The following is a 22,608-nucleotide window of genomic DNA, read 5'->3' as shown; positions in this document are numbered from 1 at the left end:
GGCCTCATGATATACACCGGGCGACCAGCCCGGAACAGTTCAGTGTTACAGTGTGCTCTTACAATAAAGACGTTTATATGTTACCGCTTGTCCGCTTCCTCCTTGCTCACAAGCAGCGCGCGTAACGCCGCGCTTTAATGTAACTAATAACCTGCAGGAGGTCGTGTGCTAGTTGTAGTCTCTGAAGAGGGGTGAAGATGACAACCCACAGGAGGCACAGTGACTTTAAGAACCACATAGTGATGAACCACAGTGATGTGAGCTACTCTGGAAACTGACTTCGAGGAGAATCGGGCCCTTCTTATATACCCCTCGTACCCAAAATCGTGCTGGGCCTACTTGCATCGTTATATACCGTTCTACATCGTCATGGTCGTTCTGTATTCTTTCTTCATCTCATACACTATACAGCCGTTGTAACTCCTTGTGCCTCGTTGCTTTGTCGCATAGCTGTTCGTTCTTAATCTTCTCTGCTTTCTGCGATGACCAACGACCGTCGTTCTTCCTCATTGCGCATCGAGTCAGGTCGTCCTCCCGCCGTTCTGTGTCTTCTCTCCTCGCGGCAGAAATTGAACCAGAACCACAACAGAAAGCGGCGATCTTAACAACGAAGCGGTGAGAGTCACAAATAAGAGGAAGGATTACACACGAATACACAATGAGAATTGGCGAATGTGATTAAATCGTTGCGGCGCAACGACAGTTTTGAACATTTCAAAACTGTCGTAGCGCCTCCGCGAATCGAGACGATTTGTTCATCTGCACGATGCGCAAGGAAAGTTTTACATATAGGTTCTCAAAGTGCTCCCTACCGCCCCCCAGTGGGCGCTGGGAACGTTCAGGGGGGCGCTCGAGAGTCCACGGGCGGTAAGGGAGCGCTGGCAATGATTTGGGGGGCACTGGCGATTTAGGAGCAGCGGCGATTTGGAGCGCTCATTGGGCTTCCTGCAGTCTGAACAGGTTACCCGGCGCCATTCGGCAAATTGGCCATCCAATCAACGACCACATTCTTTCCCCCTTCGCATGGTTTTTATGATCACATATTCGCTGATGTCGTGTAGGTATTTTCTTGTCCATACATGCTCATGCAACAAACATGATAGTGTATGACACCAGCGGAATACTATAGGCCGCCAATGCGGCCAATAGTACAACACTAATTTTTGTCACGTGGTGCCATTTCAACCAATCGGCTTGCAAGAATCTTTTTATGCGGGATATGATACACTCTATTCGTGCTGGACTATTCAACGTGCCCGGTTCAACTTTACAGCCTGGCCTTGCCAGCACAGACATTGGGCAAGGTATGAACAGTCAGTGTTAGCGCTGGTGTTAGTCTTTCGACATTTTGACGTGTTAATTTCGTTATTCAAAAAAGCTTCACGTCCGGTCGGCTTCAAGATGTCGGCCTCGAAGAAAAAGTGTCGTCAGTGTTCCGTTGAATACATCAAGTATGGATTCATTCCATCTCCGACGAACAAACAGTTACCGATGTGTTTGTTGTGTGGTATCACGCTGTCCAATGAAGCAATGAAACCATCTCGACTGAGCGAGCACCTGAGTAAAAAGCACAGTGATGTGGCTCGCGCAGAGGTCAGCTATTTCCAATCGCTGAAAGAGAAATTTGAGAAGCGATCCACGGTAATGACGATGTTCAAAGCCAGCCAAAAGCTCGTGGATAAAGGACTGGAAGCGTCGTATAAGCTGTCGTTGCTCATCGCCAGATCTGGAAAACCATATTCAATCGGCGAACAGTTGATCAAACCAGCTGTTGGGGAAGTGATAAAAACCGTTATGGGCCAGGATCCGAATCCAGTCCTCTCGTCGATTGCGCTCAGCACTGATTCCGTGGCCAGGCGGATTGATGAAATGTCATCAGATGTAGAAGATGAGCTGTGTAGTGAGCTGAGAAGCACACACTTCGCCATCCAGCTGGATGAATCCACTTTGCGTGACAGTGAAGCTCTGTTACTCTGCTACGTTCGCTTCATCCGTGATCAGGAAATGGTGGAAGAAATGTTGTTTGCCCGCTCTCTCCAGGCAGATACGAAGGGTTCTTCCATCTTCCAAACGTTGGAGAAGTACTTAACTGATAAGAACATACCGATGGCGAACATTCTCGCTTGCGCGACGGACGGGGCACCAGTGATGGCTGGCCGCCAGCGTGGTTTTATTGCGCTTCTGAAGAACCAGGTACCGTCCATGTTCGCCATTGACTGTGTCGTTCACTGCCTGCATCTTGTAGCAAAAGCTCTCAGCACCAGACTTCATACATCACTCCAAACAGTAATCAAGGCAGTGAATAAAATCAAGGTGTCGTCTCTGCATGATCGGCTGTTTCGTCAGCTTTGCCAGGAGAACGATGAGGCATTCGAGCGGCTCCTGTTGCACACCGAAGTTCGATGGTTGTCCAAAGGCGCTTGTTTGACCCGTTTCCTCAACAGTGGTCGAGTTTCTGTCGGAAATTGATACGGAGCTATCGGAGAAAGTGAATGCGATTGAGCATGATGTGGCTTACCTCACGGACATATTCAGTATACTGAATGATGTCAACAAACAACTCCAGGGTGACCATATGACGCTGATTAAAGTAAAGAAAGTGATCGGCGCGTTCGTAACCAAGGCGACTCTGCACAGGGAAACCCTCGGCCGCAGAGATATGTACCACTTTCCCCGGTTGGCAAAGGAAACTGCTGTTTCTGATGAAGAGCTGCTCGTTTATTGCAATCACCTTGAGAAGATTCGTGGAGATATGGAGCAGCGTTTCAGAAACATGCGAGAACTGTCGGTGCCAGCATGGGTAATCAACCCATTCAAATGTGACATTCAAGATGTGAAGCACGAATTACAGGACGAAATTATCAACCTCCACAATGATGATGAGGCGAAGGCAAGATTCTCGCAGCATGAATACGGCAAATTCTGGATTCTGGAGCGGGGCGAATACCCCGCAATGTGGACAGAGGCAGAACTGCTGCTGATGGCGTTCCCCACATCATACCTCGTTGAAAGAGGGTTCAGCGCCGTGATGGTGCTGCAGACCAAGTATCGAAACCACCTTGACATTACCGAGAGGGGCGATCTGCGTCTCTACCTCACTGAGATGGAGCCAGACGTTTGTAATCTCGCAGCGAGTCACCAGGCCCACCCGTCACACTAACGGTATTTCGGCCTGTGATAACAGATTCCCAGTTTGCCTCACCTGGGCCTGTTCTGCTGAAACATTGTAGGTCGTGCAAAATAAAATAAAAAGTAAAGTAAAATAAAGTAAAATATTATTCAGAAAATATTTGGCTTCTGTTATTTTTGCTTCCTATCTACATAAATTCTGGGTGTCCGACCACGAACGATAGGACAAGGGGGGCATTGGGCCGGTCCAAGAGGGCAGAAGGGGGCGGTAGTCCAAAAAAGTTTGAGAACCACTGACTTTAACAGAACAAGAACGAACTAAAAAGAATCAGAACGTCCAAAGCGATTTTCTCCACGAATGCCAGATCGTTGTGGTTCGCTAAAAAAAATCGCCACAGTGGGACTGAGGCTTTACCCTGCGTGAGGCCACGGCCACAGACCCACTCGTCTCGTTAAAGCCACTGGTGGAGTGGTGGACTCACTCCTATGCAGGAGGGGTCCAAATGTATGACCATGCATTGTGGCCCTTCGGGGTCAGGATGCATGTGTTTTGAATGACCATGCGCTTCAGCCTTTGGGTTGAGGTGCATGTGTATGCTAATGGGACAGTCTTGATAGACGGTGTGTCTTGGCCATGGGGTCAAGGTGCACGTCTAAGGCTGTTTAAATGTTTGATTTTTTTAACCTTTTTTATTATAAAAAAGGCAGGCCAAGCACTGGCCTCAAAAAGTGTTACACCCATATAAAGTTGTATTTGTACCCCAAATTTGGAGTTGATAACTTAAAAGATGTGGCCATGCATAGAACACATATAAACAAAGACAGAAAGAGCGAGATTTTTGCCTTTTATAGGTATACATTATCAATGCCTATTGTTTTGGTGAGTAAAGTCAAACATATCAAAAAGGATTACTTTGTTGCTAGTATTAGACTTTGGCTGTATGTAATAGTGACAAAGTGTTTGCTAGGCAAAACATCAGATGGCTGTTAAACTCGGGGGCGCAAACAACTATCGGGGATGCCTCTTCACGGTGGTTGTACCCCCAACGGAAGTCAGGGGCCAAATCTTCCGCATTCTTCCCAGCTGCCCGGATTTGTCAGGGTTAGAGTGTCGATCGGTCCCCGTGGACCGGTCCGTTCGTTCTCGTTCGTTCTCGTTCGTTCTCGTTCGTTCTTGTGTTCTCTCATGTTCTCTCTCTCTCTCTCTTGGTCCTGACTTTGTGAAGGCGAGGGTACACCATCTGGGATTTGGGGGATCTCTGGGTCGCTGGGAGATCGATTGGTTGTCTCCGTGCCGCGTGCTTGTTCGAGAGAACTGTTCGGGGCTTTACAAACACAAAAACAACAACAACAACAACAACAACAACAACAACAACAGGAACTACGGCACCCCATCTGACAGCATTATTTGGTGGATGTTTAACATCCAACGGTGTCCATGAAGAATAGGCAAGCTATCTATCACCAGCACCATGGCCAAATTCCAAAATACTGCCCTGACTTCCTGTGTCAGAGTGGCGACCCATCCGGGATTGTAACCCCAGCCAACAAACTGCTTCGTGAGAACCTACGCTCTGTATAGGGGAAGGGACATGATCTGATCGAGATACTTTAATAGATTGGTCAATGCAAGGGGCAATCGAGGATCATGTGACTCTGTTGACGGATTTGGCGGTGGTATTCGATACTGGGGGTAGAGGGGGAGAGGGTATAAGCAGACAGCGCAATGTCAGGCGGGTATAGGTAAAGCTTATATGGTTTTAGGTTGTATTCCCAGGGGAATTAATTATAAAACAAAAGAGGTAGTGTCAACACTGCATATAGGAATGTAGTGAAGGCTCAACGAGAATATTGTGTTCATGTTTGGTCACCACATTTGAAGAAGGAAATAGCTGCCTTAGAGAGGGTGCAACATTGAGCAACTTCGTTGATTTCAGGACTAGATGGACGAAACTATGATGAGTAGCTGAAGGAGACGGACAGACTGAAGGAGAGGTAGACCTGACAGTAAATCAAATATCAAGGGAATGAATAAAGGCGATAAGAGTAAATGGAGGAGACACCAAAACTAGCAAGTATGATGTTTGGGCTGGGAAAGGTTAATGGGGGTAATGCATATCATGGGAGAGAATCAGGGATAACAAGAGATTGCATGAAGCCATGGAAGGAAGAGGGAAACAGAACAGCCTCTGGAAGGTGGTTCCATAGATGGAAGAATTTAGGAATACAAGAGTTAAGGTGTGCAGTCAGCCTGTATTTTGGAAGTTTAAGCAGGAAGGACTACTGGAATAAGTTGTGCATCCTGGAGTAGATAGGAAGGGTCGTAGGACAGAGGCCAATTATGAGCACAGGTATCTGAATAAGAATATCCATGAAAAGGGTAGTGGCAGCAGAAGCAGTAGATAGATTTATACTCGAATTACATAGAGGTATCCTATACGAAATAGGGATGGCACGTTTGGTAGTTGGCTTGGGTATGGATGTGTATGATCGTGATATTTGTCAGCGGGTCTCATCAAGTGAATGTGCTGGTAGTGTTTGTCCTTTCTCATATATATATATATATATATATATATATATATATATATATGCATTGTGGGACAGAAATATGGAATTTGGTCAGTGTGTGGGAGACAATGGCCTCCTGTTTGAGAGAGACACCATGGGATCTTTAACGTTCACCAGCAATCAATGCTGGCAGACGGTCCCTAACTTAACGTCCCATGTGACCGATGACACTCATAATGATGCAAGCAACACCCGTGGCCTGCAAAACAACAGTCCAACTGTTTATAGTGAGGTCGATAATCAAACCCCAACAGCTGGAGACATTTAGTAGAAGCCATGAGTGCCTGATATTAGGACAAGCGAAGGTTGGCTGTGTTAGGGTTCGGGTTCATTTAGATGCTTCAGCTCACTTCAAATCCAGAGAGCAAAGCTGTTGCCGTGTTGACGTCATCAGGTCAACCAAAAATTTATTGGGTGGTGGGCTTCAATGGCACGTACACAACTTATGTACTATTTTGTCGACTATGAGCCAATAATGAATGGAGATTGTCAATCGAGGTGCCGATACAATTTTGATTTTAATGATTTCTTTAATGGTTTCAATACAATGTCTCACTTAATATCGTTTGAGACATTCTTTTCATGGGTTTATGTGTGTATAGTATACTGCATACATATATATATATATATATATATATATATATATATATATATATATATATATATATATATATATATATATATATATATATATATATATATATATATATATATATATATGACGGAAATGCCGTCACTGTTACTGCAGCTGGATATACCGACATGGTTTCTAACTTCCTCTCCAGAGAATTAAACAGATTTGCAGAAGTGAGGCTAATGACTTGCTTTCAGCAACATGGTGCAACCTCCCATTACTGTAAGGGCGCTCTTTCCAAAGCATGTCATTTCCAGAAACGGCGATATTCCATGGCCAACGAGGTCACCCGATTTGACTGCATGTGATTATTTATTGTGGTCATATCTAAAGGACAAAGTGTATGTTAACCGTCCACAAACTCTTCATGAACCTAAGGAAAACATCAGACGCGAAATCAATGATATTGACGTGGCCATGTTGCAGAACGTCATGAATAATTGGCATCCAAGATTGGAGGAATGTGTCAGACTAAATGTTGCGCATCTCCTAGATGTTCTTTTCCACAAATAAATGGCATTTTATGTACTTCACTTTCTTGTAAGAATTTGTTTTGAAATACAACTTTTTATTACCTTTACACAAGTGTTAAAAATGACCATATTTCTGGCTCACCCTATATATATACATATATATATATATATATATATATAGATGTATTGTTACGTGCTCCTCCCTGACCCCCTGGTCACGGTGTACCTCCGAGCCCTGAGAGCAGTCACGGCAGAAAAATGTGTTATTCTGTATGTCAAAGATCAAGGGAGAAGCCACCCCAATTGTTACTCACAAACAAATATTGTATTAAGACGACACAAGAATAACAGTACAACAATAATAGTATTCAAAAGTACAATCAATATGTCCTATGATGGTACCATCAGTTTTGTAATATTTAACTCACTGCGCTCCAAGTGAGTGAAACACGAACATTCCCCAATGTCTCTTATTCCCGGCTTCGAGACGAAATTGATTTGCTCCTGCGATCGCCAGAACGAGGTCCAATCGAGACCAGAATCCCGTGTGGATGGCAAATACAGTCACACAGCCCAAGCTGCACAAAGGCGCCCTCAAGGCGCCTGGGAAATCCAAAGGCGCCCTACAGGCGACTGAGAGATCACACCCTCGGGTATGGACGAATTAACCTTCAAAAAGCCACGTCACACACACGCCCCAGATCGACGTCTGAATGCGGTGGAGATGGTCGAAAAGAGACGAAACCGCGAGCGAAGCACAAGTCCTGCGTGAGTCAAAATGGCCGACGACCCGGTCTCGTGGCGCACGGCACGGCGATGATTCTCTCCTGAATCGATCGCAAAACCTGACACGCAGGTTAATCTGTCACAGCGCTAACCACTCTGTCATAGGAATCCCTTCCCTGGGAAACCCGAAAGTTCGCTAGTGACTGTTGTTCGCCAACGTTCGCTCCAGACCGCAAATAGCTCGGCTCCTTCTTGTCCGACTCTCTTGCTCCGCCCTTTCTTTCTCCTCGTCCTCCGGGTCCCAGTCCAGTTTCCTGTTTCTTTTAACATTAACTTTTTTACCTTTTGAAAACCGCTCATGGACAATAAACCTTTTGAAAGCAATAATCGTATATGGAATCAAAAATATTTACAGTGGATGCAAACCACCACAACGGAAGTGACGAATCCGTAACAGTATACATATATAGTCTTTAGGTAGTAGGCTGTAGGCAGCAACCGTCCAGGGTAGTACAACCATTCTGACTTTGGAGCAATTAAGTGGTGCCCGGAAACATCTTACACTCTCCGTGTCAGGATTGCTGGTCTTATTTTCTGTCTCACTCAAACTATAGCTACCGGTCCTAGCTTCAATCTCTCTTTCTCACAAAGAAACTTCATACTCTTTTCATCAGACACTTTTCTCCTCTTTTATTTAAGGCCTGGCCTCGATGAGGGCTATATAGTCCGTGCCTGGAGCCTTTTATTATTAAGAATACATATATATATATATATATATATATATATATATATATATTATATATATATATATATATATACAGTCGTGGACAGAAATATTGGCACCCTTGCACGTTTTTCAAATAATGCACCATTTCTCACAGAAAATTGTTGAAATTAAAAAATATTTTGGTATCCACATGTATTTCTTTGGTTTACAGTGGAAGAAAACAAAAAAGCTGAAAAAATTACGAAATCTTAGGAAATTCCACACAGAAATCCTAAAATGTCCCGGACAATATTATTGGCACCTTTCGGAAGTTGTTAGAAATATTTAGATTTCAAGCAGGTGATTCTCCTTTACTTTGGAATTGAATTCCCCTGCGATGAGTTGCAGTTGCAGGTGCCTACAATATTTTAAAAATCGCTCATACAACCAGTTTGAATGGAGAAAAGGAGTCATTCTGCTGTTTTGTGGCACTGTGTGCACCGCAATGAACATGGAGAAAAGAAAGAAACCAGAGAATTGTCTGAGGAAGTCACACACAAGATTGTAGCCAAACATGGACAATGTCAAGGCTACCAGCCCATCCCCAGAGACCTTGATGTTCCTGTGTCCACCGTACGCAATGTTATCAGGAGGTTTAAGGCCCATGGCACTGTAGCCAATCTTCCTGGATGTGGCTGCAAGAGAAAACTTGATCGAAGATTGCAACTAAGGATTGTTCGAATGGTGGAGAAAGCACCTCGATCAACTGCCAAACAAATTCAAGCTGACTTCAGACACAAGGTACAACAGCTTCAACTCGCACCATCTGTCGCCCACTCAATGAAAGGGGGTTCTATGGTAGGAGACCCAGGAGGACATAAGAATCACTGCTGAGAGAGAGACATAAGAAAGCCCAACTGGAGTTTCCAAAACAAACCTGAACAAACCAAAATCCTTCTGGGAGAATGTCCTGTGGACAGATGAGACCAAATTAGAGCTATTTGGAAAAGCACATCATCTCTATGTTTACAGAAAACAAAATGAAGCCTTCTAAGAAAAGAACACCTTCCCTACAGTCAAACATGGAAGAGGTTCAGTGATGTTTTGGGGTTGCTGTGCTGCCAATGGCACTGGGTGCCTTGAATGTGTGCATGGCATCATTAAATCAGGAGAATGCCAAGGCATTTTGGAGCGCAATATTCAACCCAGTGTCAGAAAGCTGGGTGTCCGTCAAAGATCATGGGTCTTGCAGCAGGACAATGACCCCCAAACACACTTCAAAAAACACCCAGGAATGGTTCAAGACAAAATGCTGGACTGTTCTGAAGTGGCCATCAATGAGTCCAGATCTAAATCCCATTGAACACCTGTGGGGAGATCTGAAAACAGCAGTTGGGAGAAGGCACCCTTCAAATCTGGGAGAACTGGAGCAGTTTGCACAAGAAGAGTGGGCCAATCTACCAGTAGAGATGTGTAGGAAGCTCATTCATGGCTATAGGAAGCGCTTGACTGCAGTTATTTTGTCCAAAGGCTGAGATAACATGGATTAAGTCTAGGGTGTCAATAATTTTGTCAATGCCATTTGTTTTTATTTTCTGATTTAAAAGAATATATTAAGTTCTGAATCAAAAACAAAGGTTCTGTAATATTAACAGTGAAATAAAGAATTGTGGAGACCAAATACTTGTGTCAATTTCAACTTGTTTTTCGAGAAAATTGTGAGTTATTTGAAAAAAGTGCAAGGTGGCCAATATTTTTGGCCATTACTGTATATATAAAGCTAAACTACGCAATTTGGTATGTGTCTGTCTGTATGTCTGATCGCGATACATTCGTTACTTATCCAATCTCAACCAAACTTGACAGGAGCCCAAAGGGTCACACAATGGAGGTTGAAGCGACTTCATTTGCCCCTCTACCCAAGGGAGTTTTCTGCCTTGATTGAAATCCGTGTTAAGATGTATATCTGTGTTAAGATAGCTTTTTGTGGCGTTTTTCCAAGGCCGCATTTAACAGCAAAAGTAAGTGGAACAGCACTCTGTTGAGAGCATACCTCCGCTAGACTGAACAGTTTATGTTTTCTATCCCACTGACAGGCTAGATTTGGATTCGGACCTGATCCAAAATCTAATCAGACTTGTTTGTGTGTGCATCCAACTTTGTGGCAACAGTTTGGGGATGGCCCTTTCCTGTTTCAGCATGACAATGCCCCAGTGCACAAAGTGAGGTCCATAGAGAAATGGTTTGTCAAGATCAGTGTGGAAGAACTTGACTGGTCTGCACAGAGCCCTTACCTCAACCCCATTGAACACCCTTGGGATGAATTGGAATGCTGACTGCGAGCCAGGCCTAAAGGCCAAACATCAGTACCCGACCTGACTAATGCTCTTGTGGCTGAATGGAAGCAAATCCCCGCAGCAATGTTCCAACATCTCTTGGAAAGCCTTCCCTGGAGAGTGGAGGCTGTTATAACAGCAAAGGGGGGACCAACTCCATACTAATGCCCATGATTTTGGAATGAGATGTGTGATGTTCGGGTGTCCACATACATTTGGTCATGTAGTGCACATACATACCAGACTCAGTGGCAAAGTGGTTAAGTGTCCGCTCTGAGTCTGGGGGTTCGGTGTTTCAAACCCTAGCGGAGTCACACAAAAGACTTTTAAAATATTATGTGCTGCTTCCTTGCTTGACGCTCAGCATTTAAAAGGACGAGTACACCCACTCCGTATGGAAGCAGCAGAAAAGGTCATGTTACTATCCTCTCTCAGATATATAGATTACAGTAGATCTAGGCTTGGGCCTCAACAATATGGGGAAAACCGTAAATAAGGACCGGCTAGCTTGGCAAGTGCTAGCTAGCTGCTTGGTAACTGAACATACCCCGGATTTCCTCCTTTTCAGTTTAGTGTTACACTTCAGTAGCGATTGTTTCCAAAGGTATTCATACTTCTGTGGTTTATAATATTTTTTTTACTTCTGGTAGATGTGCCCCACGAAACTCCACATTAAGTTATTTATTCGCGTTACCACGCCGTTTGTTCAAGGAGGAAAAACCCCTTGGGGAGAGTGGATATTATTAGTATTAATAATATCCACTCCACAATCAATACTCCACAATATCCACAATCAGCCTTGGAAATACACCATGATTACCTATCTTAACACGGATATACACGTTAACACGGATTTCACCCAAGAAGGACAACCCCCTTGGGGAGTGGGGCAAATGAAGTCGCAACAACCTCCATCGTGTGACTATTAATCCTCTTGTCCAGTTTGGTTGAGATTCGATAAGTAATGATCGAATGTATCTCGGTCAGACCGACAGACACCAAATTGCATATTTTCGTATGATAACAGAGAAACGGCCTGAGAAGGCAATGGTAAACCATCCAGGATAACCCGAGCCAAGAAAATGCTTTGGGAGCACCATCACTTTGTAAAGAGTATGATATATACAGTATATACTATATATATATATATATAATATATATATATATATATATATATATAATATATATATATATATATATATATATATATATATATATATATATATATTGTTATGGATTTGAGAATTGTGTTTTTTTTGTGTGTTGTAAAATATCACCCTCTTCCTCGATTCAGTGTATAAAGGTCAAAGGTCGTGCCCGTAGTTATTCCATATACAATCACGTAGCCAATCATAGATTTCCTTTGTTTAGTAGTTATCTCCTTATTATGTGTATTAGGTTAAGGTTCTGTCTTCCATTAATTAATACTGCATTGCACCGAAGTGGAATAAGGTAGATTCCCTGCACATTCCCCTTTCATCAATTGCCAACTGCATTAGGCGGTTTGCTGCATTCCAATGCTGCTGTGGGGTTGTGGTTTTTCGCTGCAAGACTCCATTAGCCACGAGGTCATCTCGGAGCAGAAGGTGGGAGGAGTCGGCCCAGCGCCGGGAACAAGGCGTGGCCTTGCCAACGCCTCCTCTAAGGGCGGGATCGGTGAGCCCTGGCGACCAATCAGGGCCGAGGCGAGCTCACCGATGGGCGTGTCCTAGAGGCCGGCGGCTTGATCGCCCGAGGCGTTATAAAAAGCGCGCGCGGAAGCCTTTCAAGAGAGTCCTGAGAGTTGCGTCAGAGAAACGGCAGAGCAGAGAGAGAGAACCCGTCACGCCAGACCCCCCCCCCCCCCCCACCCCCTCCCCAGCAGCTTTGACTCCACCAAGCAGCGTTGGCTCCACCAGCAGCTTTGACTCCACCAAGTAGCGTTGGCTCCACCAGGCAGCTTCGACACCGTTACCCCACGGGAACCAGGATCGGTGGCATCGGTGGCCGTCGAGGTCCAGCCCGACGTCCCGTGCGGGATCAAGCCCGAACCATCTGCCCCAGCTGAACCTTCCTCTCTCCTTCCAGTCCTTCATTCCTGCCATTCCATCCTTCTGTGTACGTGAGTTTGTTCTGTGTGTCTTGTCCTGGGGTATAAGTTAAGCCTGTTTAGTTAAGTTAAATTGCACTGTGTCCTTCTGGTCCGTCCTCTTTCTGCATTATAATATTATCCTTCCTTCTTCCTTCGTTTCTTTCATTGTGTAAATAGATACAAATAAATCATATTCGTATTTCCAACCCTTTTGTTCTTCTTCTTCTTCACAATCCGTGTCGTCTTAGTGATTTCCTTCATTGAATACCTGTGGCACGATTTGGCAACGTTCAAGGATCGGGTCTAGTTTCTGTTAATAGTTCGTGCCGCGGTTGCTAAAACCGCTCGGCAATTAACAGCTGTCCGCGGTACGAACGGGGCCGTGCACCGGCCTTTCCGGAGGTCGCTGGCAGTGTCAGGGACCATGTCGGTCAGTTATAAAAGAGGGGATTAATCCCCCCTCTAAGGGGAACAGAGGCGGACGTTGGTTCCGTAACAATATATATATAATAATAATAATAATACATTTATTTTATATAGCGCTTTTTAGAAGCCCAAAGACGCTTGTCTTTGATATATATATATATATATATATATATATATATATACATATATATATATATATATATATATATATATATATTATACATATATATATACTATATATATATATAATATATATATATATATATACTATATATATATATATATATATATATATATATATATATATATATATATATATAAATATATATATATATATATATACATATATATATAAGATATATAATATATATATATATATATATATATATATATATATATGTATATATGTATATATGTATATATGTATATATCCTTCTCTTTCTTCTTCTTTAACTGCCACAATAATTCCCACTTTCTTGTGGGGTTGGCCGAGGGAAGCTTGGCCCAAGTCTTCAACGACCCTGCTGGCCAGGCCCGACACTCGAATAAGTCGTTAGGGCAGGAATTTGCAATTTATTCATGGTGCTGGTGATAGCTCAACCTACTCTTCGTGAGGGCACCGTGGGATCTTTATTGTCCACCAACTAATGCCAGCAGATGGGATGCCCAGTTTAACGTCCATCCGAGGGACGGCACACACATTGCTGAACCACTCTGCCTTTGAAATAGTGGGATGACACTGGATTCGAACCCAAGATAGCCAGCTTAGAGCCAGTGCTCGACCCATACTATATATAAAATATATATATATATATATATTCAGTCATTTCTAACCTCAAGTAATGGTGATTACCACTTCGACCAAATGGAGATTAACAATAATTACATGGGAGTCCACCATACATGGTCAGACACGTGTAGGTCCATATGACTAGTCACGTGGGGGTCCACCACACTCGGTGCGCCATATGCGAGATGACACACTTGGGTACACCACATAGTAGTTCTTCACACCGGGGTTAATGAAGCAGAGCACACAACAGTAGAAGAACATGATCCTACCAAAGGGAAATTACACTACTTATGAGCACACCATGCCTGCACATACATATCTGGTGTTGATCTGAAAACGTATAACGAGTTAAGGATTGTGTGATGAATGAGAAGAAAAAGATTAAATGGATTAAAAACTCAGTTGAAGTAACAACAGAGGATGGTGAGAGTGGAGCAACACAGCAATAACTGTAAATTGAAGGCAGAATTATGGCTTTGCTAGCGTGGTGTGTGTATCGTCCTAAAGCAGGTATATATTAGTACTATAGGGATGGTCACGTGCGTATCCGTGAAATACCTTGGCATCCGTTCCAATGAGGAGACCACACAAGGCCAGTGGTAGGCACCAGCGCTGCATCACGAACGTAGCGAACTTGCCCGAGCCGAGGCTCGCTCTCCCTGCTCCGGACGCGGTGGGGAGAGGGAGTCGGGGGTCGGTGGAGGGGGTTGTCGGGTTCGGGGTTCCGGGAGGGAATCGTAGATTTCCCCAATGCAGGCACATTCCATACTTTACGCTGGCCTCCCATTCCCCACGCATCGCACTCTTTCGCTCTGTTTATTTGTTTACTTGTATTATTTACTACAACCTGTTATATTGTCATGAGAACACGTGTGTATACAGTTCTGTGGGTTGTTCTTCTAGTTTGTTTGAAAAGTTCAAACAAGTGGCCTAGCTGCACAAACCGCACCAGTGAAGTTTCTCGATCATTTTAATGTCCTTGTATTGCATGCGCTGGGCGAAGGATGGTGAAACACCCAGGATATTGGATGTATCCTAAAGTCGGCTATCCCATCTGCAGTTACCGTATCTGGATGTTTGCGCATCACTTGCTGAAAAAAGTGTAGTTTGTGTTTTGCAAGAAGATTATAGACGTCGTGAGCACTTAAAAGGTTCTCTATGGTCTCAAGGTCTAGACAGTATGTATGTCCAACAGTGGTTAGTTTATAAGGGGTCGAAAGGGTCTAAAATGGTCCGAGTGGTCTAAAGCCCTAAATGGTCAAGAGTCCATGCTAAATTGTCTGTCTAAAGGGTGCAAGGGGTCTAAATGGTTTTTAGGTCTAAGAGGTCTAAAAAGACTTAAGTTGTGTAAAGGTCTGAAGGTTCTATATGGGTCTAAAGAGAATAAAACATCTAAACTCTAAACTCTAAAGGGTGAAAAGATCTAAAGATGTCTAAAGTGTCGAAAGTGTCTGAAAGGCAAAAGGGGTTTTAAGGGTCTTGGGGATCTTGAGAGTCTTAAAGGGTCTTTGGCATCTTAAAGTGTCTTATGGGGTGTTCGGGGTCTTAAGGGTCTTGAGGCATCTTTAGGATTTTGGGGTTCTTAAGGGTCTTTAGGGTCTTTGGGGTCTTCAAAGGTCTAAATGGGGTCTCATCAGTCTAAACTCTAAAGGGTCAAAAGTTTTAAAAGATGCATTCCAATAGTATGTAATTAATAGACGCACGTGTAGTCAGAATGCAAATGACGTCTAAACAGTACACAATTAATAGACATATAGTCACACGGCTTCATGGACGAACTGTGTGTTTTGTTGCTATATATACAATACATGACCAAAAGTATGCGGACACCCATTCTAATTAGTGGATTCGGCTGTTTCAGCCACACCTATTGCTGACAGGTGCATACAATCAAGCACACAGCCATGGAATCTCCATAGACAAACACTGGCAGAAGAATGGGCCGTACTGAAGAGCTCAGTGACTTTCAACGTGGCACCGTCATTGGTTGCCACCTTTCCAACAAGTCAGTTCATCAAATTTCTGCCCTGCTAGAGCTGCCTCGGTCAAGTGTAAGTGCTGTTATTGTGAAGTGGAAACGTCTAGGATAAACAACAGCTGAGCCACGAAGTGGTAGGCCACACAAGCTCACAGAACGGAACCGCCGAGTACTGAAGCGCGTAGCGTGTAAAAATCGTCTGTCCTCAGTTGCAACACTCACTACCGAGTTCCAAACTGCTTCTGGAAGCAACGTCAGCACAACAACTGTCCGTCGGGAGCTTCATGAAATGGGTTTCCATGACCGAGGAGCCGCTCACAAGCCTAAGATCACCATGAGCAATGCCAAGCGTCGGCTAGAGTGGTGGAAAGCTCGCCGCCATTGGACTCTGGAGCAGTGGAAACGCGTTCTCTGGAGTAATGAATCACGCTTCACCATCTGGCAGTCTGACGGACGAATGTGGGTTTGGTGGATGCCAGGAGAATGCTACCTGACCTGCTCGAATGCATAGTACCAACTGTAAAGTTTGGTGGAGGAGGAATAATGCTGTGGGGCTGTTTTTACTGGTTTGGGCTAGGCCCCTTAGTTCCAGTGAAGGGAAATCTTAACACAACAGCATACAATGACATTCTAGACGATTGTGTGCTTCCAACTTTGTGGCAACAGTTTGGGGAAGGACCTTTCTTGTTTCAGCATGACAATGGCCCCATGCACAAAGCGAGGTCCATACAGAAATGGTTTGTCGAGATCGGTGTGGAAGAACTGGTCTGGCCTGCACAGAGCCCACACCTCAAACCCATCGAACACCTTTGGGATGAATTGGAACACCGACTGCAAGCCAGACATAATCGTCCAACATCAGTGCCTGACCTCACCAATACTCTTGTGGCTAAATGGAAGCAAATCCCTGCAGCAATGTTCCAACATATAGTGGAAAGCATTCCCAGAAGAGTGGAGGCTGTTATAGCAGCAAAAGGGGGGACGAACTCAATATTAATGCCCATGATTTTGGAATGAGATGTTCGACGAGCACATATGGGTGTGATGTTCGGGTGTCCACACACTTTTAGCCATGTAGTGTATATATATATATATATATATATATATATATATATATATATATATATATATATATATATATATATATATATATATATATATATATATATATCTATATATATTGCTGCGGTTTTGAGAGTGTAAATATAACATCATTAAAGGTTAAAGGTTTGCCCCCTATAGTTAGTCCATAAGCAACACGTAGGCCCATTAGAATTAGTTATGTCATAGTATGTGTAAGAGTAGGCCATTTTCCTAGTGACATCTGCGTTGTGTAGAGAAATAATAAGCTTAGGTCCTTTTCATTTTGCGGCCACCCTCCAATTTCCATCATGGGCATAATCGATCCCGCGCCCCATTTGGCATCCCTCAATTTGTTACGCTTTGGGCTACCCGCAGCAGTTTGTTACGCTTTGGCCGCCAGCAACGTTCGCTGCCCTTGGTTTCGCTCGAAACTAGTCAAATGACACGAGGTAGGCCCGGAAAGAGGGAGGAGTGCGAGGACGATGTGTGGCCACATCAAGCAGCGCGTCAGAAGGCGGTGACGGTAAGGGCAACAGCCAACCAGAGCTCGGTGGGCATGGCTTGAGAGGGCGTGGTAAGGGCGCATCTAGCAAGTGCTGGAAGGTTCGCTGAGCAAGGCGATATAAGCCAGCACACAAAGCCCTTGGACAGGACTCGTGCAACAGGACTGGCCAGAAGGAATATATGAGGACTTATTGGAGAGAGCTTGCGTACAAAGGTCTTGATGAGGACGGGAGCCAAGCGCGAACCAAGCGAGCCAGGCGACGCCAAGCGAGAAGCCATTGAGGGAACTGATCCGGAGCACTCGCGTGGTAATAGCACTGAGAGGACCGGCGTGCGCATGACAGTTTCGAGGCATTAAGGAGAAACGCATTGAGAAGCGCGTATCGAACGGTCCGCTTATTACGTACGCGGCTGAGCCGCGAGTGTAACCGCAAAGCCAGCCTACCATTGCCCTGTAATAATCCCGTGCGTGCCAAACGACACGCGGAGAGCTCCTGCCGTCTGTTTCATCTGCTTCGCGGTACGAGTTGGGGACCGGAGAGCGAGCTGCCTGGACGCCATCCCTGGACCATCGACCGGTTCGTCTGCAACCCCGTGTGAGTGTGTCTGAGTGTGACAGGCCCGTATGTCCAGGGATAAGTTAAGACTGTTTAAGGCTGCACTGTGTATTCTTCTTCTTATTGCACAAAGTGTAAATAAATTCTGTTATTCCTTTTCTTCCCAAATTCGAAAGTTTCAGTCATTTCCTCCATTGGGTAAGCGTGGCACGATTAAGAACCGCTCGGATCGGGTTTAGTCATTGATAACGGCTCGGGTCACAGGTCGCTACCGCTTGGCGTTTCCACTAACACCCGTGATTCAGGCGGGGCTTATTTCCTCGTTTCCGGTCAGCGTTAGTACTTAGGTAATAGCGAATTCATAGTCCTAAAACCCGATTTAACGCTGCCAGGGAAGGACGTCATAGGTCCCGTGTCCCGTCGGCTAGTAAAAGACAAGGGGACTAACGCCCCCTTGGTAAGGGGAAAGGCCAGCGCTGAGATCCGCAACAATATATATATATATATATATATATATATATATATATATATATATATATATATATATATATATATATTATATATATATATATATATATATATATTATATATATATATATATATATATATATATATATATATATATATATATATATATTGTTACGGACCGTGGATAAGATGTTGTTTTGCCGAGCGGATGGCGCCGCGGCCCTAACAGTTACCCCGACTAACCCGATTCCTGAACGTTGGCCAAAATCGCGCCACAGATATTCAATATGGAAACCTCTAAAGCGACCGAATGTGAAGAGGAAGAAGAAGACGTACAGAAGAATAACAGGATTTATTATTTACACACACTAAAGCAAAAGGAGCAGTCAAGGTTATATACAGGGAAAATGGAAAAAGCAGGTGACACAGTGAAAATACTAGCTTATCTAACAGGCTTAACTTATTCCCTGGACAGAACAAACAAAGACGGACTCACACGGGGAATTGCAGAGTGGATTGGCTGGAAGGAGGTGGGTGGCTGGAGGGGGAGGAAGGCACGGAGCTGGCTGGAGCTTGATCCCGCACGGGACGTCGGGCTGGACCTCGACGGCCGCCGATGCCACCGATCCTGTCGTGTGCACGGGATCACGGGTCGGAGCTGCTTGGTGGAGCCGACGCGCTGGTGGGGGTTCTGGCGTGACGGGTTCTCTGCTCTCTCTTTCTTAGTCCAACCCAGTCCAACAACTTCCTCTCTTGCTTAGTCCAACAACAACTTCCAGGCTTTTCGGTGTTCTGGTCTCCTCCCTCCTCGACTCTCTCTGGGGGCCTCTGCCTCGGGTTATATAAACCCCACCCTTGACCCTTTTGCGAACCTCCCCCAAACGTTCTCTCTCCGCCCTCTAAAGCCAACCCCTCATTCTGGGTTGGTCAGCAAGGGCTGGTTCACTCCTCCCCTCTATGACGAGGTGGAGACACGCCCTTCTTCCCCGACCTTGCCTCGTGGCCAATGGTGGTTTTGGGGGCGATTCGAGCTAGCCCCAGCCAAAGGGCAGCAATGGCGAATGAAGAAAACCGCCCAAAATGCAGTTGGCAATTGCAGCAAAGTGGACGTCAGATGAAATGCAGCAAAGTGGACGGCAGATGAAATGCAGCAAAGTGGACGGCAGATGAAATGCAGCAAAGTGGACGGCAGATGAAATGCAGCAAAGTGGCTAAACCTGGCACTTGGAAGATGCCATGTCGGAGGGATCTACTTTATTTAATGCAGTGCAATGGAGTGTCAAATTAATGGAAGACAAATCCTTAGCCTAATACACATAATAAGGATATAACTACTGAACAGGGATATATGGTGTCCTTCGTGTATGCTTTATGGAAATAACTACGGGAACGCCCTTTGACCTTTATACAACAACAAATGCAGGAAGGAGGGTGACATTTTACAATTCACTACACAACAACAACAAAAAAAAACATTCTCATATCCACAATATTGTTGCGAATATGGAATTTGGCCTCCATATCCGCTTGTAAATATTCCCCTATTTTCTCCAATACTCCCCAACTTTCCCCGATCCCCCATTCCCTAGTCCCATTGCATGTAAATAACAATCAGTAGAGCCGACCTTCCCCTTATTCCCCCATTAAATGTCGTGCCCAGGTCCACCGCACCACACGTAGACAACTTTCGGACATCTTCCTAGTTATTCTTATTCTATGTCAGTTAAGGCCTCGTCTCCATTAATTATGACTCTTCGTTGCACCAGAATGTGATTATATGGCATCAGTAGTGAGTTTAGGACCTTTCCCATACCTCCTTCCATCTTCTTCCCCAACAATTACAACAACAACAGAGGAGATGGCGGCGGAGCGGGGGAGGATGCGTCCTCACACCGGCTCGATTAGCTCCAGACCATGCGCTCCACGGGGTTACCACGAAGGGGCTCCTTGTCAGCTCCTCGTCAAGGGCGGAGCCTGGTAAACCCCCCGCACGCACCCAATGAGAAGCAACGTGCCGATTCCACGAGGCGGAGCTAACGAGCCGAGGGCGTGTCACTCCCCGCCGGATATACGCGGCCACGCGCCGGATGTGACGAGAGATGCGCACCCAGCTTGGAGAAGGAAAGCCACCTGCGAGCGCTGAGTCAGATGCGCCCCCAGCTTGAGCAGACAAGACGCCATCCGAGCGCTGCGACCTCCCCGCATCTCTGGACCGGACCGAGTCGATTCTGACCTTTGAGCCCAGGTGCACCTGGAGCCATCGCTACCCGCCTGTCCTTTCCATCAATCCCCGTGTGAGTCAGCTTTGTCCCGTTTATCTGTCGTCTGTTGGGAATAATATAAGATTGTGTCTAAGTGCTTGTCTTTCTATGCTGTCCCTCTTGTAGTTGTAATCTAACCTTCCGCCTTAATATAACCTCCTCCGGAGGTCTTGAGAACTGAACCCCTGGTGTCGTATTGTGTTATTGTAATCCAGCGGGTGTCTTCTTTTTCTTATTGAGCCAGCATCGCGCGACTTCGTCAACGTCGAGTATAGTCGGGTAATTTGTGCGGACACGACGGCCATTCCGCTCGGCCCACTTTAACATCAAAGTCGTGTCTGTAACAATTGGTTGTCAGGAGTTGGATTCGAACCTGGGACTAAATTTATTTAGCCCAAATTTTGAACACCAATTGTGTTAGTACGGTAACAATTGGTGTCGAGGAGTGGAATTCGAACCCGGGACTAAATTTATTAGGCCCAAATTGGTAACAAGTAGAATCGATTCGGAGCGCGTTTCCCGCGCGAAATTATAACGGCGAAATTTGTATTTGTTTTACGAAACTCGAATTTTGCAAGTCGCGCTATGGCGGATCAACACGGCTGGGGTCCGGTAGGGGAGAGTGAGGCAGGGTCGGTCCAGGACCAAATTGAGGGACATGAGGGACATGAGGAGAGCGAAACAGCTGGGGTAGCAGGTGCACAAAATGGCGCTCTCGCGCACGATGCTTCGGGCGCGCAAAAAGGCGCCTCGCTGGTCACCGTGCCCGCGACCGAAGTAGCGCCGCTGGGAAGATTGGAACTTTTTTTTATACAAATGAAGGCCCTTATGGCCCAGAATAGTGAGCGATTGGAGGGCCGGATGGATGCTCAGAGTGAGCAATTGGGGGTAATGGGGAACCGGATGGATGCTCAGAGTGAGCAAATGAGGGTTAATAGTGGGCGATTAGAGGGCCAAATGAGGGGTACCGGTGAGGGATTAGAAAAGAAATTTGAGGAGTTAGACAACGGGATAAAAGAAGTAAAGAATGGGTTAACGGGGGTAGAAAACAGAATGGCCGCTCAAGAGAATCAGATAGAGGGAGTGAAACATGGGTTAACGGGGGTAGAAAACAGAATGGCCGCTCAAGAGAATCAGATAGAGGGAGTGAAACATGGGTTAACGGGGGTAGAAAACAGAATGGCCGCTCAAGAGAATCAAATAGAGGGAGTGAAAAAAGGGTTAGAGGGGTTAGAAAACAGTATGGAAGGCAAATTGAGGGACATGAGGGACCAAGCGGAAAGGGAAGTTAAACAAATGGAGCAGCAGATAGAGGGGGTCAGAATGGGGGTAGAAACCAAACTGGATGCTCACAGGGAGGAAATGGAGCAGATGAGGGTGGCATCTGGGCAGGAGATGCAAGTGATGGGAGAGGAGATCAGAAGAGGAGTGAGTGAGGAGGTCGGAGGAGTGCGCGAGGAGGTGAGGCACTGTAAGGAGCACATGGAGAAGGAGGTGAGAAAGGGGACTGTAAAGTTACAGGGGGGCATAGAGGTCCTGACGCAGGAGGTGGAACAGCTGACGGAGGGACAAAAAGAACTAACGGAGCAGGTTCAAAGGAACACTGCGGTATTAGGAGGTTTAAAAGCGACACAAAACGACATAAAAAACGACTTAATAGCGACAAAGAGGGAATGTCAGATGGTACGTGAGGGACTGACAACGAGGTTGGACGAGGTGGTAGAGGTAATGGAGACGAAGGACCGGCAGGTGAGGACGCACATGGAAACGGTCAAGGTAGCCTTGGAGGACGAGCTTGAGGAGACGTACCGGGGAATAAAAGAGGTGAAGCACAAATTAGAAGAAGTGGAAGAAGGGATGAGCGAAATTAAGAAGCGACGGAGAGGGGATAAGAA

General features: G+C 45.4%; 2 protein-coding genes across 3 annotated transcripts in view; one reads left to right on the top strand and one right to left on the bottom strand.

The window, feature by feature from the left end:
- LOC137435085 (uncharacterized) overlaps positions 1-14,604 on the bottom strand; it is a 242,270-nt gene extending 227,666 nt beyond the window's left edge. The window contains exon 1 of the mRNA XM_068128524.2: positions 14,421-14,604. Within this exon, the coding sequence (XP_067984625.2) occupies positions 14,421-14,480 (60 nt within the window). The 5' untranslated portion in view covers positions 14,481-14,604. The remainder of the gene's footprint in view (positions 1-14,420) is intronic.
- The window catches only part of LOC137435086 (uncharacterized), a 254,059-nt gene continuing 243,886 nt past the window's right edge, over positions 12,436-22,608 (top strand). For both annotated transcript variants that reach the window (XM_068128534.2, XM_068128527.2), the window contains exon 1: positions 12,436-12,669. The gene's annotated coding sequence lies outside the window, so the exon portion shown is untranslated. The remainder of the gene's footprint in view (positions 12,670-22,608) is intronic.

Source organism: Myxine glutinosa, chromosome 9 (assembly GCF_964187855.1).
Source record: "Myxine glutinosa chromosome 9, kmMyxGlut1.1, whole genome shotgun sequence".
Taxonomy (NCBI): domain Eukaryota; kingdom Metazoa; phylum Chordata; class Myxini; order Myxiniformes; family Myxinidae; genus Myxine; species Myxine glutinosa.
The sequence above is the reverse complement of the archived record's forward strand: the minus strand, read 5'-3'. Positions and strand labels throughout refer to the sequence as shown.